This window comes from Opisthocomus hoazin, chromosome Z (genome assembly GCF_030867145.1).
Source record: "Opisthocomus hoazin isolate bOpiHoa1 chromosome Z, bOpiHoa1.hap1, whole genome shotgun sequence".
Lineage (NCBI taxonomy): Eukaryota > Metazoa > Chordata > Aves > Opisthocomiformes > Opisthocomidae > Opisthocomus > Opisthocomus hoazin.
The window spans coordinates 18,393,944-18,412,742 of NC_134454.1; the positions used below are offsets into that span (position 1 = coordinate 18,393,944).

General features: G+C 43.4%; 2 protein-coding genes across 3 annotated transcripts in view; one reads left to right on the forward strand and one right to left on the reverse strand.

Annotated features, from left to right (window-relative positions):
• Positions 1 to 2,297: 2,297 nt before the first annotated feature.
• Positions 2,298 to 10,415, forward strand: PPIC (peptidylprolyl isomerase C). Its single transcript, XM_075411254.1, is given in 6 exon segments — positions 2,298 to 2,348; positions 2,351 to 2,464; positions 5,866 to 5,979; positions 6,467 to 6,560; positions 8,207 to 8,391; positions 9,835 to 10,415. Coding segments are annotated over 6 exon segments (687 nt in total). The 3' UTR covers positions 9,964 to 10,415.
• Positions 10,416 to 11,866: 1,451 nt separating this feature from the next.
• Positions 11,867 to 18,799, reverse strand: part of SNX24 (sorting nexin 24) — a 100,697-nt gene continuing 93,764 nt past the window's right edge. For both annotated transcript variants that reach the window (XM_075411193.1, XM_075411192.1), the window contains 3 exons: positions 18,504 to 18,536; positions 17,471 to 17,535; positions 11,867 to 12,905 (listed from right to left, as the gene is read on the reverse strand). In XM_075411193.1, the coding sequence (XP_075267308.1) occupies positions 12,835 to 12,905; positions 17,471 to 17,535; positions 18,504 to 18,536 (169 nt within the window). In that variant the 3' untranslated portion in view covers positions 11,867 to 12,834. The remainder of the gene's footprint in view (positions 12,906 to 17,470; positions 17,536 to 18,503; positions 18,537 to 18,799) is intronic.

Here is an 18,799-nt window from a genome sequence, read left to right on the forward strand (position 1 = left end):
AACCAAGAAGCCATCCTTGCAAACACCAACATTTTTATTAACAGAGAGTGAAAGGGAACTCTGGGAAGTACTGTGGACAGTATTGTTCAGCATACCTACACTGAATAGGCCCTTCGTACTGAGGAGTATTAAATTAAGGAGCTGCCCAGCCAGACCACCTTTTCTTGTCTTTTCAGCTCACGCTTGCTCCTCTGCACCTCGTGATTCGAAGCAGTGTACTACTCTGAATTCCTATGAGAAAATACAGTCTCATCAGCCAGTACTTGTCCTCTTTCAAACTCCAAACTTTGAATTATTTATGGCTCCACCTTCTCCCACATTTCTGTCAACTCTCACCTTGTGACTTGTGTGCATCTGGAGTATCAAAAATGCTCTGTTCCACATAGGTCTCTTCCCACTCACCCCAAATCTAAAAATATCGCCTTCAAGGTACTGAAGAATCTTAACATGCGTTCATAGGTGCTCCAAGAGGAACCTTTTTCCATTTTCGTCATATTCCTCTGAACATCCTACAGTCTGTCACGTCTCTCTGTTAGTGTAAGCGTAAGGACTACAACTTCAGAGCAGACAAATACCGAATAGCTGGCTGTAATAAAGGTAGATTGTAGTGATAAATAGAGATGGAAATAGTAAATTGTCATCTTCTGGATTGTAACTACTGAGATTTATATGATTAGGTACATATGCGGGCTGCAGAAGGTTTCTGTGAGTATTTAGTTCAAATCCACAACTATTTTCTAACGTATTTGTACAATAATGCAATCCTTTTAAAGTTTATACCCAACTACTGCAATGAATCAGTGTCTCTTTGGATTTTATTATATTTCTGCAGTAAATCTTAACTTCAGAGCTAGTCAAAACACCATTATTATGTAACGCAATGCAAGGAAGGCAGCTGAATCATAATTTTAAATTCTTAATACCTTATCAAACCGGCAGAGAAAATAAACACAGACTCAGTTTACTCTGAGTAAACTCTCACACTCTCATACTCACTGCAAGCACACTGACATATTGAAGAATCTAGCGTAAGAGACAGTAAAGTTTGGGGCCTGCTTTGGTATTTAACAAATGTGTGAAATGTAGCAATCACTAGCAACAGGATCAAAGAAATACTTTAACCACCTGTACACACACGAACACATGAACCAGCTTTGTTTCAGCACTAAGACGAACAGATCTAATTAGCTACAGGGAAACTGGGTAAACGTCCTGAACCACGCTCTGAAGCCCCATAGCCCCCAGTGCTAGCAGTGAGCCCCCGAGGGCAGGGCTTCTGTAACGCCCTTGGTTTTACAAAATGCCAGCGCGTAGGTCAGGTGCCAAAGCTAAGCCCTAGATTTCGTCCAGGCAGTTCTTTGACAGAGGAGCTACAAGCACAGATATTTTACACCTCTGGGGGAAAGGGAATCTATTTGTGTCAGTCATCAACTAAGCAAGACGATCATTCGGTGTTTCTGCTGATGTGCTACGTGGTGTGGAACCAGTAACCACCACTCTCTGCTGTGCTGGGGAAATGTGTTTTTACCACAGCCGCCTGATGAGGAATCTCATTCCAGTCTACACTCGTGCATCTGAGCGCAAACTAGTGGGGCAGAATGGAAAACGGCAGAAAAGTGAGGTCTCCTGTGAAAAACAGTCCATGACCAATCTATACTCAAAGGTGTGCGTTAGCAGATGTCCGTGGTGCATTTTAGTTTGGACCAGGAGGTCCCTGTTGAAGTGGGTTTTCCTAACACCCCCACTTCCTGCGCTTCAGTTCTCAACGCAGAGGGGTCTTGCCACGCACACACTGGATTCCTGTCAGACGAAACTAAGGCAGAAGGTGTGCTCCAGGAGCACGCCCACCACTCTTCAACTGCCGGTGGGCATTTGGCCAGCTGGACAGGCCACCTGCAGAGCACACAGCGCGGACATCAGCTGCTCAGCACCAAGCGCCGTGCCTGCCGCTCGTTGACAGAGGGACAGGCTCAAGCCGGCCGGCTCGGCGGCGACGACGGCGCAGACATGGCGAGGCAGAGCTGGCTCTCCCTCAGGCTCCGGGCCGGCTCCGCAGCCCTCTGCCCCACCGCGACGCCGCGACAGTGGGGCGAACCCCCACGGTTCGGAGCCGGGGCCGAGGGGGCTGGGAGCGTCCCAGGCGCCTCACAGCCTCATGCTTCTCCTCAGCCCACCACCCACCCCACAGACGGGAGGCCAACGACGCCCTCCGAGGTACCCCGAGCACCCACCGCTCCGGCTGCCCGCCCGCCTCAGCCCCGCCGGGTGGCGGCCCCGCCCGCCGGCCCCCCCGCCACATGGCGCGGGAGGAGCCGCCCGTGGCGGGCGCAGGCGCCGCAGCGCTGGCCTCAGCGCCATGGCGGGCGGGGGGCCGGCCGCCGTCCTCGGCGCCGTCGCCTGCCTTTGCTTCCTGGCCCCGGCGGCCGAGGGCTTCAAGAAGAGAGGACCCAGCGTGACGGACAAGGTGACTCTTGCCTCGGACCGGGAAGCCTCTCCGCCCGCTGGGGTCGGGAGGGGGCGGCGGCGGCGGCGCCTCCTCGTCGGGCCCCCGACGGGGCCGGTTCTGCGGGCGGGTTTTGGGGGTTTTTTGCCCCGTTTCTGTGGGCGCTGCCGCCCCTCAGTCCTGCCGTCCGGCTGGCGGGAGTGGTGCCTTCGCCCCGGGTCGGGGCTGCGCGGCGGCGGTGTCCGCGCTGCGCGGGCCGCTGCGGGGCTCGCTCCCTGTCAGGCGTCGCCCCGTTGCCTCCCTCCCCGTCGCTGCCGGCGGGGCGCGGCCCGGCGCTGCGGGTCTCGGGGGGGGGGGGGGGGGGGAGGCCTGCAGGGACGCGGCCGCGGCAGCCGTCGGTCTGCGGAAGGTGTGTGTGCCGGGGCGCGGGGGGACACACGCTTCCACCGCCCGGCGCCGTTCCGGCCGCGCCGGGGAGCGGGTGCCGTGCTGCGGTGGGTGGAAGAGGGGCAGGGCAGGGCTGCTCCCCCCGGCTCTCCCCGGCACGGCCCCGGCTGCCAAAGCCCCGGGCTGCGCCTTGGTCTGTGAAGCTCGCCGCCGCCGTTGTCTGCAGCGGCCTGCGCTGGCGTCGCCCTGGACTTCCAGGCCATGAATTTCACTGGCTTTTGCGTTTTTTGTTTTTTGGGTTTTTTTGGGGTGTGTGTGTAAATCTCACGTGCTTTGGCCTCCGAATCACCTTTTGGCAACACATTCCAGTTTAATAATGCGTGCAGCACCTTGCTTCCCCAGACCTTCCGCCTGGGATTTCATTTTAGGCCCTTTTTCTGAATCTGTCGCTGTGGGACGTGGAGAACTGCAGCCTCCGATTCTCCTCTTCTAAGCCAGTCATATCTTTATAGAGCTCATCAGATCACACCGGTTTTCTCTCTTTCAGCTTGCATGGATTTTTTTAAATCTTTCTTCCTATAGAAGCCATGCCAGATCTTTGGGTATCTGTGTTGACCTTTTCTCTACTTTTTTTAGGCTTGGTTTTATCGTTCTACGATAGAGAAGCCAGCATTACACGTAGTGCTCAGGGTGCAAATGCGTAGCACAGATCTGTACCGTGGCATAATGATGCCCATCTCTTGTCCTTAGCCATTTTCAATTATTTCTAACATTCATTTTCCTTCTCTGACCTTCGCAGGCCCAGAGCCAAACTCTTCATCAGACTGGTCAGAGTGACTCCAGATGTCTTTTCTGACTGGTAGCTGATTTAGGACCCCTCATTGTGGCTGTATAGTCCTCTTCCACATGCATCATTTTGCATTTATCAGGAGTTCATTTGTCATTATATTACCTGGTCTCTAGAAATCATGAGACCTTTCTTTCACGGTTAACTTTTTTTCCCTCCCCCCCTGGAATAACTGAATACTCTTGGCCATTTTTTCATTTCGATATACACCATCTTGTCTAAATTACACATGAATGTGTTCATGAGAACCAGCCACTGTTACTGGTGCACTCTTTTTCATTTCAGTCTTGAAATACTTACTGCAAATTGTAAATAAGATTAAATATTTATATAAATATCAGTATGACTGAAGATCTATAATACTTGTTTTAAGAGTTTTTGGTGAAGAATCTGGCCAGATGTTTTTTGAGATTTGAGACTGCTGTGTTGACCAGCTCACTAGTGTCTACATGCTGATTGACTTTCCAGAGAAGCTGAGGAATATGCAGAAGAGAACACGGCTACTCTATGCAAAAATGGCATCTAGGGCTACCAAGTATTTCCATACTTGATTTTCTGGCCAGAAATATGCACAGACACATTACATGGGGCATAATTAGCAAGCACAGGGCCTTCAGAATATCACCAAGTGTGTAGAACAGGTATGTGGAGTGCTAGCGGGGAGCCAGGAACTTACTCTTTGTTCACAAATGAAGCGACACTTTTTGGAAGTTGTTGGCTTGCTGGTTAGGTGAGCAGCTCTGCAGCGAATGAAGCCTTCTGCTTGGGCTGGGTTTACAATATGTGATGGAATTGTCTCCATGTGCTCTGTGAAAGTGTTTGATGTTACTGCTGCCTGGGGTCGTCGGTAGCCTCGGTTGTGTTGCTTACATATGGTTACGTATTTTAGGCAGTCCTTCTACTAGGACAGCATTTCTGTGCAAAATAAGGTGCGTTCAGAAAGCACAGGCAGGCAATTCCACTTACCTGGCTAACCCTGGCGGCAGAATTCAGAGAAGTGTGTTTATAAAAAAGTAAGAAGTTAGTGAAAGTGTGCTGTTAATGCTTTGGGAGCCCCACATCTAAGTAGTATGCTATTTAGTGCCAAGTGCCAAGGAAATGAATGAGGTGTATCAAAAGGAATTTTATTTTCTTTGTAGAGCTTTTATAGCGTTAGCCAAAAGTTCAACAGTCAAAACCACACGGAAGATCAAGAAACGGTAGAAATGTTTGGTAGGAGAGCGTGAAAGAGGCATTCACATTGGAGAGACTGTGGTCATTTATTATCATCATTGGACTAGTTTCTTAGCGTTGCAGACAAGTAATGTTTGGTCGAGTGCCACAAGGAACAGCAAATACCACATCATAGGAATACACATTGCCGTTTCCTAGAAGTTGTAATAGTCTTTGTGTAACTTTTTCAGAACTTCAAAATGCCTCATTTCCCGACAGCTGTTCCCATTTTCAGTAATTGTTGGAACATTTTTGCACGTTCAAATATGGATTCATATATTCTGACCTATATTAAAATGCTTTATAGCTCATTTGCCTTTTTGAAGTTGCTTTTTAGCAATGGCTATGTTGGAGCTTTTAGGCAATCAGCTGAATAATGTAGTCTGGTTATTTCTTTATCAGGTTTGAATTCATGTTTAGGAAAGCTACTCCTTGTTTGAGCTGTAGGATTTTCTTCTCCCTGTTTGTCAATTTAATGAAATTTAGGCTTTCACCTATGCTTAATCCCACACATACTAATGCGTGTAACAGTGAAGATTATGAGTGGATAGCAAACTATCATTTGTGGGGAGCGTCAGTACTATGGTTCCTTGTTATTGTTCACCATACTGGAATAGCATCGTTGCTCTTCCTTACTTTCAGATTTCATAATTTCTGTACAGTTTTAAATACATGCCTGTCTGGGAAAAATCTTCTTGAACGCTACCTTCAAACTTGTGATGCAGCAGTCCCACCAAGCCCTTAAAAGCAAGAAGAATTAAAATGTATAGTGACCAGTTCTCAAACAGTTTTCTGCATAATTTGATTTTGGTAGCTCTGAAAGCATTTTTCTTACAGAGCACCCTCAGGAATTGAAGGATACTATTAGTATAGACCAGCCAGAAGCAGTTTCTTACCACCTGACGCTTTCTACAGCTTGGCCTTGTTGTTGCGCTCATGTTTGAATCACTTTTGTTCTCTTCACAAAAATGTTCAGGTGTTCTTTGATGTGAGGATCGGAGACAAAGAAGTTGGCAGAATCGTAATTGGACTGTTTGGAAGAGTTGTCCCAAAGACTGTGGAGAACTTCATTGCGCTGGCAACTGGAGAAGTACGTTTGCTGTTTTCTTCCACTGGTACTCAAGTTTGTATTGGGAAGTAAATATTTGTTTAATGCTGTTTCAGTTGTGAACTGTCAATCTTAATTCAGTGGAGCCTGTGCGAGAGTGCCACCCCGAAGGCTGTGCACTGGTGTGTGTCTTCTCAGGTCCCTGTGGCTTGGTTCAGGAGATACAATTATGAGATGTTGGATATCGCCACCTCAGTATGTCCCTGCCGTGCACATCTAGCATGTAGAGGTACTGTCGTCCGATACCAGTCAGATAAAGGCAGAGGCTTGGATGTCCTGAATCATACCTGCTTTGTGGCAGTGCAGCCCAGCTGCATTCACGTGCATCTCGGTTCGATTTGTTTCTTGCCAGTACTTGTCCCCGGTGGTGGTGTGTTCTCTGAAATCTGGCAGTTCACCACGTGTATTTCCATATGACTGCACAGAACTGGATGTTATATTCATTTAAATAATTGTTTCATTTTCTTAGAGAGGATATGGATACAAAGGAAGTAAATTTCATCGTGTGATCAAAGACTTCATGATTCAAGGAGGAGACTTTACAGCTGGAGATGGATCAGGAGGTAACATGCTTAGTATCTTCCAGGTTCCCTCTCCTTTTGTCAAATGTCTGCTGAAGAGATGGGCAAAACAGTGTATTCCCTCGGTCTTTCAGCTCACGTAAATGAAAAAAAACACATTTGTTTTAGAGCGTCTAGTACTTTTCTAACCATCATGGGACATAAGCTGCAATGACTTCAGTTACCTGATTATGTGTCCTCTTCCTTTGTCCTCAGTTTGTGCAGATAGCTCTTTTCTGCCTGTGTCTTGTCCCCATTGAAGAAGCATGGCTTTGCGTGGTGGGCTGGAGCCGCGTGACCACCTGAGCTTCTCCTAGAACATGCTGTCTCCAACAGACGGATGCCTCCGCCCTTCCCCTGCTCTGGCTTTGCGGCAGCGCTCCTTCCCCGAGGCGCTTGTTGATTGCATGTATACGTGAACCGGTTCAAGTCATCCAGCAGAAAACTAATCTGTGACGAAACAGAGGGAAGGCAGGCAGGGAAGGAGGAGGCTGTCCTCTGCCCTCAGCTCAGCGAGTTCTGTGGCACCTTCTGAAATGAGGGAATTTCAAAACGGGGGTAGAGAAATAAGAAAATGAGGGTCATGTGCTCTCCCCTTTTTTCTCTTACTACATTTAAAACCATAAACCTACTGGTGGTGTGAGTTCTGGCTGAGTGTATCAGTTCTCCCTCCTGAGCCTCTGGAAGACGAGTTTCGTCCACTAAGGGGGGCAGTCCCAGTGCTGCATCTCCTGCATTGCATGCATTCTGGCTTTCAATTTATTCCCTTCCTTTACACGCACATTCTTCATGTACTGTGATTTGAATTGGATGTGTACAGTTAGTGATTTCCCTGCTGGGACGGAATGGAAAACACACGTTCCTTTTCCTTGCAGCGAACAATGGGGAAGGCTAAAATACCAAAGACACAGTTTTAGCATTAAAGGTAGGCAGTGTTTGTTCGCCTGCTAATACCGTTTATTGGGGTAGTATCTGGCGGTGTGTTGGGAGCAGTGTCCCCATTGTGCTAGGCGCTGTCCAAACAAAGAATGAGACTGGAGGCCGGCCTTCTCTTTTCAAAGTGGTGGTGTTTTAAACGTGAGTCAAATGTTTTCTTTTCTGAACTGTTCTAGAAACATCAAAATCCTTATGTGATGTTTGCACAAATCCACACTGAGCCTTTGAGGGTTACTTCCATGTGGCCTTTATATATTTCTAAACATGTCTAAAGCAATTTCTTATTAGAGGGAAAAAAACTGTAAAGATTAAAATTGTCACAAAACATGGCAACCTTATTTTTAGTGGCTGTAATTACAGAATTAAAATTTGTTGAACAGGGTGAAGTATACTGTTGTTCAGTGGTGTGTGTAAACAGGACCTTTGACGGTACTCAGATTGCTTGTTGAATTCAAAAGGATAAAGCATCATCAGCTTGAAATATTCTCTCCTTGTATGTGGTGTTTCAGCTTATCTTTTTCTTTACACGCAAAATGCTTTTAGTTATGGAATCACTCACGCTTAAACAGTGATGGTGCTGTGCTTATTCAAACAATGAATATTCAGGTCCTGAATTTATACTTTGTTTTTCCCATTTTTTAACAAAAAGGGGTTCTTTTTGTTTGTTTGACTTTCGCTTGTTTGTTTGTTTGCTTTCTTATTTTGTGTCATAGGAAGAAGCATCTATGGAGAAAGGTTTCCAGATGAGAACTTCAAGCTCAAACACTATGGAATTGGATGGGTTAGCATGGCTAATTCTGGCCCAGACACCAATGGATCCCAGTTCTTCATCAGCGTGACAAAGCCTTCCTGGTTAGATGGAAAACACGTAGTCTTTGGCAAAGTCCTTGATGGAATGGTAAGCTAAAAGTAGTGTCAAGATTAATCCAAGAAAATCTGGACAAATTCTGCTGCTTTGTATGTAATGGTGTTTGTAGCACCATTGTGGTTGAAAACAATAAGAGTGTTTATCTAATATGTACATGGTAGAAGATGACTGTGAAGACCCTGGAGCTGGACAATTTGGAACTGGGATAGATGGAATGGCGACTGCAGAAATGGAAACTTAAATCATGCGGTTGGCTTCCACAGCTCTTGCTTCAGACCACTAACCACTGAAATCAGCACTGACACCTGTGCAGATTACAAATGGGATAAGTTCAGGTCCCTCTTTCACTAATGCTGTTAGCCATGAAATAATTGTATTTCTACAAGCTAAAATCTAATTTTGTAGCATGTGCTAGTTATAGATAACACTTTCACAGGGGTTTTAGAAGCATGTGAAGTATACAGACACGTATATTCAGATCTGTTTAAAAAGGAAAAAAAAATCTTGTTAATTCCCTGAAACTGTACACAGCTGCAAACTGATCAAAGCCAAATAGAATTTAAGTTTAAAAATGGCATTTCCAACAGATTATACTTTTAGTAGTTTGGTTTTCCTTTTAAACTATTCCATGTAATCTGTGTTTTGAAATGAATGGGGGAAACATGAACTGCTGCACCACTGTTTGAGGAATTTGAAAACCTGATCAGAACCCTTGCGTGTTCCTCCCCCTCCCTTCATACTGAATCCATTTTTCATGAGCTACAGTAGTAGCTGAAGATGTCTGAGGAGACACTTAGGCTAAGTTACAGTTTAGTTAGATTAATGGACAAATGTCCAAAGCCAGGTAGTCAGTATTCCTAACTGAATTTTGTCCTTCAAAAATACTACTTTGATGAGTTGCCCAGCGTGAGGCTGGCAGTTTACCTGTGCCTGTCTGACTGGAGGGCATGGTACGACACTTAAAATCTGTGGGTGTTATCCTAAATATAGCAGCAGTCATCAGATCTTTTGAAGCACAGTTACGCTGTATGGTTAGAAAAATAATTACTGCTTTATCCTTTATGAGTATGGACTTTATGTCCTTAAGAGGTCTTTTCCAGCCTATGATTCTGTGATCTCTGGGTTCACTGTCTACTCATAGACCACAGATAGACCCTGCATGTGCTAGGCCCATCAGCTGAAAGGGTATTTTCAGTTGCCCCTGCATAATGTTTTTGTTGGCTGAAAGTTTTGATAGAAGGGGAAACAGCCTTCCACATGCTTCTGTCAACTGTGTGTGGGTTGCAGAGTGGCACAACTGTTAAAGTGGGGGGAAGAAAAATGGCATGTGGGAATTCAACAGGGTAAAGGTTGTTGTTCAGAAGTTGCTTAATAAATAGTAACGCTGGGAGCACTTAGTTGTTTACCTGGTACCAGACTTGAGCCACTGAAGTTTCCTTGGCTAAAATGAACTCCTTTTTTTTTTTTTCACAGTCTGTGGTGCACTCAATAGAACTCCAGCAGACAGATGAACAGGACCGGCCCCTTCAAGACTGTGTGATTGTGAACAGTGGCAAAATAGCTGTAAAAGAACCATTTGTAGTTGAAGTAGGCGACTGGTGAGACCAACAATCAGAATGGAAAGCAAAACTTAATCACTTTAAGGGCCTGTTTTTGACCGATCTTAACTATCCACTGAGTTTTCTCCCGAAAACATAAGAAGGCTAGATTTAGACAATGCTTACATTTGCCAAATACATAAAAGATATGTTGATTTCCATAACAACTTGATGGAGCTGTCACTCCTTGAAATTCAAGACATAGTCTGCTAAATCCTAGATCTTGCAGAAAAAGTCTTTCACGAAAAATTTTAGAAGTACTTCTATTTTTTCAAGGTTTGAAATACAGTCATTTTGTTATCTTTGGAAATTTTTGCAGTATTTGTTTCTGCCTTTTCAACTGAAAATATTATTTTCTGTAACAAATCAGCATTTTTAAAAATTAAAAAAAAAAAGTAAAATACAGAAGTGTTTTGAATAAATAAACTTTGTTTTCAAATAAATACTTAATGAAGAGCTTTTTATCCCCCTGGCCATTTTTCTGACGTCAGGTGATTCTGCAAAATATGTAGGGGGTGCTGCTTTCTAGGAAATGAGGTTGTAAGGTGAGAGCAGGGGTGGTAAATTTCTCTAATCATAATGTGTCAGATAAAGTCCCCGCTGTCCTTCAAAAAACAACAGTGTTCAGATACAACCCTGTAATCAAGAAAGAGTGGCGCTGTCTGTTGTTAAGTAAGATCTCAGATTAAAACAGAAGAGTTCCTTGTTTCACAGCACAGTGAATTCTGTAGCATGCAGCTAATGTTATTTATGGTAAAGCTCAAATGCTCTTCCTTGCAGTTCTGCTGTATGTCAGAGATGCAACTTTAGGCTCATTATTTTTGTAACGCTTCTCAAGTAGCTCTTCAGCTGACAACTTAACTGGTAGCTTTTAAACAAGGTCAGCGTAAGGTACAGCTTGGGGAGCGCTGTATTTGATGGGCTCGTTAACGAGTTACGTTGTGCTCCCAGGGTAGAGATGCGGGTTGTTTCTGCCGAGTTTCCAGTGGTTTAGCTTTGTGTGGTGACTAGTTTCCTGGAGGGTGTCCTGGAGCCCCGGAGATGTCCCCAGACGTTGCATGGCACCGGGGAAGAGAGAGCAGGACAGCGCAGAGCTTGTGGGTGGCTACGCAAAGGAGCAGGAGAACGCTGTGGGCAGGGTTTTACCTCGGGGCCTCCCAGCGTGTCGTTCATAGCTACAGGGGTGCTGCTTCTGGTTCACTGGCCGCAGCCCCGGCGGGAAAGACTGACGCTTTTTCTCAGAGACCTGTGAAAGTATTACTGTCCTCTTTTAAAACAGAGCCAGAGGAGAACTTGTCAAGGGCCTCTAAATTTGTACTAGGCAATCAGAGTGCCATTTTAGGCGTTCGGTTTTCTTTCTACTAACTGTTTAAAGTAAAATTCTCTGAAAAGCAGCACTGGGAAGCAGTTAGGAAGTGAGAGCGAGAGTATCTCAGACTCCCTCGCCCGAAGAGCTTTCCGCTAGTAGCTGAAAGCTTTCCTGGGGGTGGGTCCCGCAGGCGGTGTGGAGCTCTGCTACCTGAACAAGTTCCGCAGCCACAGGCCTACCTTCTGTACAAGTCTCAGCTTTTCACCACCCCCAAGCAGCTTTAAAACAGAGGCAGCTGTCGGCAGGAGGCAACCCATGCGTCTCCAGGGTCAGACCTCCGCTTGTGGCTAGCTTCGCTGTTACTGCTGCAGTGCAGCACACCCTTCTGTGAGAGCCCAACAGCTTCCTGAGTTTTTCCCCCCAAGACACAAGCCTCGCGGGTTCAGATAGCGTGGGGCTGAGTTTTAAGTGAGCAGACACCCCGGTATTTTCTCATGCTTCGTGTGGAGATACCTGTAAGACCTGTCGCTGATGACACAGGCTCAGAGAAGTGGCTTGTTTGAATAGGAACGCACAAAAAGCACACTGGAGCGGTACATTCATGTTCTAGTAATTTATTTTGTAATGTCCAGTAGCACACATACAAATTTCCAGTTAAATCTGAACAAATACATATATAGAGGTGTATATATATGTATCAGTTTTAGCGTTATCATTTTACTACTTAATCGTATTCTTGCTTTAGCTTACCACAGAGCTGTATGCTCTGTGACTTATAAAATGTTAAGATATGGAATACAGTTTGCAAGTTGTCCTGAAGAGTAAACATACACTCAGATTAGATGTCATAACTGAATGGAGGTGCACAAATGCCATGTAAAATCTCCTGGTAGACAATTTCAAATGAAATCTAGAAAATTTCCTGAGAGACTGCTATGTATTTCAGAATGTGGAAGCATGTTTTCCAGTAGAAACTCTCCAAACACCTGCACTGCGCTGCACTGGCTCTTTTCCAACTGGATATTAAGGAGCAGATTAAAAATAATTTAAGAAAAATGAACAAAATACTTAAAGTTGCTTTCAGTTTCTTCCTGCTTCACTTTTTTTTTTGTTTTTTGGCAATTTCTTGCACACTCTCTTCAGTGCCAGCACTTTTAATCCATCCACTGCCAGCAATGGGTAATATGCTGGGAAAAATCCTGGTGCAGAAAAGTTTAGTGTAATTTAGTATAGAAATAATAGAAACAATTAGTAAATCTTTCCTTTCAAAGGTTAGTGTAATTCAGTGTATGACTTTCAGCTTTTAGTGTTAAATAGTTAGAGGATGTCAATATATAGAAGGTATAAATAACTTCAATACTGTTGTTTCCATATCTTTTTTTTTTAAAAAGCAGCAATTGTAGTGACATTGATTTTATTTAAAAAGACATAACACTTGAACTTAAAACTAAGGCTGTGCCTCTTGCTTCTGAGCGTAATTTTGACATCACAGAATTTCACTCCTGTGAATTCCACTAAACACGACTCGGTAGACTTGATTCAGCTTCTTCTAGACACGCGTCGCTTCTACCTGGGCAGTAAATGAGGATAAAATATCCCATGTAGAATGCCTTCTATAACTACATTTGGAAAGTCATCTGAAAAACAAGGGAAAAAAGAAAAAAACCTTGCTTTCTTACCTGTCAGAACGATGTAAATGTTTTTGTGAAGCTGAAATAGGTAAGGCCTCGTATAATTTGGGTTACTGCATCACTCAACTGTTTGTCCGTGCTGGGGATGTGCTATCAGTAATGCTGTTTCAGCACTACAGCCACTTTAGTGTAGCGCTGGGCATTGCATGAATGCGCTGCCAGATTTGTAGCTTATTGATTTAAAGGGATGTTCTAATACTTAATGTTGCTAGGCTCCAGCTCTTTATCTGAATCTTTTCTCACAAGGAAGATGGATTACACTGGCAATTCAATTTCTAACAAACTCTCAATATACTTGAAGGAATTCCAAGACTGCTACTGGGAATACTTCAAAGCTGTTTTTCCATTGTGGTTAAAGCAGTGTTTAGACGCAGAAGACTTGAGGATGCCTGTGCAATCAGAAACGATTATCTGAGGCAGGAAAATTTCAGGCTGTCTAATCAACACAAAATGCCATGTGTTATAGAAAGTCATCCTATAATATCTGAAGGAAGAAACCCCACTATGTTCTTACCACAGATGTAGAGGAAGATGGCACGTAGTTTTCCTGTTAAATTTAGCATGAAAGAGGTACCTGACAAAACACAGTAGGAATGGCAGGATGTACATTGCTGAAGTGAAAACATCTTTCACATGCACCAACTCCTGCGTTTTTAATGAGGGGTTTACTTAAATCACTGGGCATTAAGAGTAAGAATTTCTGATCACATCGTCTTAAAATTGCTAGTACACTAGGAAAGGGGTTTGCTTAGAAGAACAGGCTATTTCTGATACAAAACTTTCCACAGTAATAAATCTTTCCTTCACCTATCAGCCTACAGGATATTCAGAAAGGGGAGATGCAACTTTTATAAAAATCATTCGACGCCTGATAATTGGATCACCTAATGTGAGTGGGGATTAGGTTTTGCTCCTAATTCTTTTGTTAAAATCATTTTGGAGGTAAAAACATTGAGCAAAAAGTAGACTTGGACTCAGTAAGAAAAAATAATCCTTACTAGCTTAGAGGTGTCATCTCATTGGTATTAATAAGGTGATTCCAGTGTATTAAAGATGTTACAAACAGAGGCATTTTAGGACGTTTTAACAAACCACAGCATCCACCATAAACAATACATGTATAATTGTCCCCAACTTCTCATAGCAAGTCATCATTATAAAGCACTTGTTAATATTTTTAATCCAATAATGATTCCTTGAGTCCTGCAAGCTCAGCTAGCCCATATCACCCTGGTAGAATAACTGTATGCCGTTGTCATTAATGTTATTAAAAATACTCTTCTAAGGGCAATCTGATACTTTCCTTCTAAATTAAATGCTGCAGTTCCAGAAACCAGTTTTTACTGGTTCTTCTGTAACTTACAGTATATATATATAGGAAAATGACTATTGATTTAAAAAATGATACAACTTTACAGCATCAGAATTACTGTGAGGCTTTGTTGCTTAAAAAATTCAAGCATATTAATTTAAATGTATAAATACACCGAAGCACAGTCTTGCAGATCTGTGATACTTACATGGCCTAAAGAATTGTCAGAACAATTTTCAAACAAGAGACAGCAAATCTGAGATTCCATTTTTTAGCTTCTGAGGTATAATTTTCAATTTGAAGCATTTTACATTTTTCCTTCATTTTTCTTCAAAATAGTAATTTTTTTTTCCCACACACTCAAAAAGAAGTGGCCACATTACACAAAAAAATGATATGCACATGCAATTAGACTGTCTTAGATACATCATGAAAAAGTGAGTCTGAAAATCAATGAGTTTTAGAATTGTGAATCTTATTTTTGGGAAGTCGTCTTGCAGCTCAACAATGCTTAAAGTCCAGTTGTTAGAACAACGATAACATTATGTTTTATAAAGACAAGTAACAGTGCAATGAGGGGAAAAAAAATGTTCTTCGAGCATTATGTTCCAGAAACAACTATTTATTTCATTAAAAACCCACAAATACACAATTTCCTATTTTATGGGAAGATGCTAACAGAGGCATTCCTGTACCCAGGAAAGACTAACTCCACCTCTGATCCAAACAGCTGTCACAGATCACCTTCTTCAAGGTTACTTACTTTCGATCATAGTTTGAACAACCTTGGCTGCTTTTTACAAAGGAATCAGTCTATCAAAGAAAGAACCGATCTGAGATAGAAAATTTTAGAAAGCTCATCTCTATTTTCTCTGTGCTGCAAACTAAAAGGGAAGAAGAATTAAAGACAATGGTAGTTGTGTAAAAACTTTGTTTCTTTCTAAGTAGACTCGAATCAGCTAGCAGAGCCTCTAGACTTACAACTTGGTTTTCTTCTTCCTTTTATAAACTACAACTCACATTCTAATTTGTGTTTTAATTCATTAAGTTAAAGAACAACTTGCAAATGAGTTTTATGTTTTAGGGTCTTCAAATACAAAGAATATTCACCTGCCATATGAAATTCTAAATATTGTGTGTCAAGGCCAAAAAACGACGTGGCAAAAGCCTGAAGAGTCCTTTGTTTCAGATGTCATTAATGAGGCCTACTTAATACTTCAACATGTCACGCATTAGAAGAGGCTTTTATCTTAATCCAAGCAAAGCACTACTTAAAAGAGTAGTTACAACATTCATTATAAAGTTCCTAATGATTTCAAGAAAAGGAAGCTTAGCCTTACTTGGAGTACACGTTAAGAGAGGAAGATAAATATCATCACACAACTGCAAAATCTTGAATGGAAGTCTTACAGCAAAACCTTCCATGTGGGCTGGGAACATTTAGCACTGTCTTAATTTTTCAGGGTAACTGTATGTGAAATCCATTTTCTCTCTCAGGAATGGTATGGAATTAAATGATGTTCATAGTTTACACCCTGCTCTCGTGGCATCCAAGTTTGCAATTAAGAGGAGCATTAAACAGTAAGATTAAGACGTACAATATGGCTCACTCTAGGCAGCATCTGGACCAGCTTTTAGACAGAGGTAACTGTGGGTGCTGCTGCATCACTGTTGTCACTTGGGTCAGGAGTGACCTTGTGAAGCAACCATCTCCCATTGCTGTGCTTCAGTTCATCGACTTTGTGATTTGCACTCCAGCCTCAAACGGGCATTCAGCCTGCCTGACCAGACTAGTGCCAAGTCCAAGTAAAAACCACACGACCCTGTAACGGGTCTTCTAATGTGGACCCTGGTCACACAGGACCTCTGCACTCACTGTTTCGCTCTAGAACCACAACTGTAAGTTCAGTAAGACTCCATAGGGTCGATAGTGTTGGGCCATACTAATAGCTGGAGTGGACATTGCTTGCAAGAGAGACTATTTAACCCTCTCACAACACACGAGTCTAGTCCCAATGGTTTTGAAAAACAGCTTGAAAAAACAACAGAATCACAGAACAGTTGCAGCTGGAAGAGACAAATGGTGGTCATCTGTTCCAACACCTGCTCAAGCAGGGACACCTAGAGCTGGTTGCCCAGGACCACGTCCAGGCAGCTTCTGAGTATCTCCAAGGACAGAGACTCCACTACATCTCCGGGCAACCTGTGCCAGGGCTCGGTCACCCTCACAGCGACAGAGTTTTTCCTGATGCTCCTGTCCTGCCACTGTGTACCACTAAAAAGAGCCTAGCTTTGTCTTCTTCACACCCTCCCTTTAGGCACTTATAAACACCTTGAGAAAATCTCAAGGAAGTATACTTCATTGGCTAAGAAACTCCAAGCAGATAAGTGTTCTTCCCTAAATTTACTCTTAAAAATTTCATGATTTTCAAGGCAGCTCAAGAACCTGACTCTTGATTTGAGGACAGTATTTTGTAAAATCAAACAAAATACCACATTAAAAAAAAAAAAAATTTGCAGCTCTGGGAGAAAACTCTCGCTTGAAAACAAACAACATTTTTAATACAAAATTTAGTAGAAGTAACAGTGTAAACAAGCAAAATGACAAAACCAGGAGGAACACACTACTAAAATGGTATATTTTTACCTGCACACATTTAATTTAAGACAGAGGGTAAGTTCTCTGAATTAATAATGCAAAGAAATAAGGGTTTATAACAAGCTATTTCAAACACTCTTTTGACCCATGTATTAAAAGATGAAGGCTAACGTAAAAGTCCTGTGAAACACATCAATTACACAGTAATAATCCAAATGGAAATACAAACATGCTTGCAGCAGATCGACTGGTGTTTAGTGAAAAAGCACTTACAAAGGGCTGCGCCTCTAAGTTCAAATCCTTCAAGCAAAACAGCCCAAAGGGTCAACAACAAGAAAAGCAATGTTCTTCATCTTTTGATTTGAATTCTCAGCAGGTTTGTCTGAGGGAACAACTGGGGGAGAAGATCCCACGCTTTTATAAATCACCCACCCCACTTAGTGTTTTAATGGTTTCTTACACAAGAACTATCATTTTATTGGCAGGTTATTAGATTTTGGACCACTGTCATTTGACTAGGTCGGTATTAATAATAATGTGGTTTATGCGGTGCAGGGTCAGATCAGTAAAGCACTGTTAACAGATGACAGGTTTGATTACCGTTGGCTTTAGGCAAGACATATGGATCCCTTAGGAACAGCAGCACAGGCTGGTGGGACAGTTTGCTGGAAAGGTCAAGAACAGGGATGTCAGTATCAAGGGACAGCAAACAGAATATTCTACAAACTAGCTTTGATAAAGCAAGGTGGCGGAGCCGCACAGGAGCCATGCTGGTGTGTTTCTGCACGCCAGTGCTGCCCAAGAAGGGCAGGGTCTATCTCCTGGGACCAAAGCTCGCCGCTCCTCAGCCACACCGTGAAACTGTCAACATGATGTTGGAGATGAAGGGGCTGCATCCAGGAGGGGCGGCTTGCAGCTGGCTTTGAGACCCTGGTCCTGCTCTGCTGTTTTGTATCGGTGTAATGTGGGCTGCTCCTATGGCCAGGCTCCATGGTCTACAGGCTCTTCAGGCCACCAAACAGACTCAGAATTTCACCACACTCTTCCAGCCACTGAAGCGGTTGCTCTACACCTCACCCATGGGGAGAAGGTCCTTGGAGACCCCTCACAGGGCTGTCTCCCACCCTGGTGATGGTAGAGACATCCTCCCCCAGCCAGCACCAGCCCTCTCTGCTCTGCTCTGTACGTAGATGTGCCAAGCAGCGTGACCACTTACATACAAAGCTGTACCAAATGCGCATAGAATCATTCAGGTTGGAAGAGACCTCTAAGATCATCACGTCCAAGTAGGGGAGAACCCGAATCTCTAATTCCTTCTGCTAAACCTTCATGCTATGAAAAATACATTTCAATGGGTGAAAAACATTCCCAGAAATATTTCAGAGGTAGCAGTGTTCTATCAGGGTTTTGTAAGGAATTTCTCAATACAAGCATAAGGATGCTCATTTCACACTACAAACGGATGGATATAGCACAGCTGATGTGAACTAGACATAAAATTTAACAAACACATCTAGTTTTAATGCCAAACTACTGCTATTTTGTCAACTGCAAGGAACAAGTACAGTAAACGCCAACAAGTTCAAGTAGTTTATTAATGTGGTATCCTAGAAAGAGTAGGAATCAAGCTCACCTTGATTCTTCAGATTCTGTTTCATCAAAAGAGCTGCAAGTAAAGTGAGAGGAAACTTTGGTTACAACAAAATTAACTCTATAATTAAAAAAAAAACCCAAATCCTTTACAAACCACCAAAGGGAGCAACATTTTACTGGTCAGTAGCTGCATAATGCAGTGTGATGAAATCAGTGTGGGAGACAGCGTCATTTCACCACCATGTGGAAATGGCAGCATCCGTTTTACTGTAACAGATTCACAAGCACATCTGTCCACCTATCTGTGAAGTGATGGGGTACAGTCCCACAGAGGTT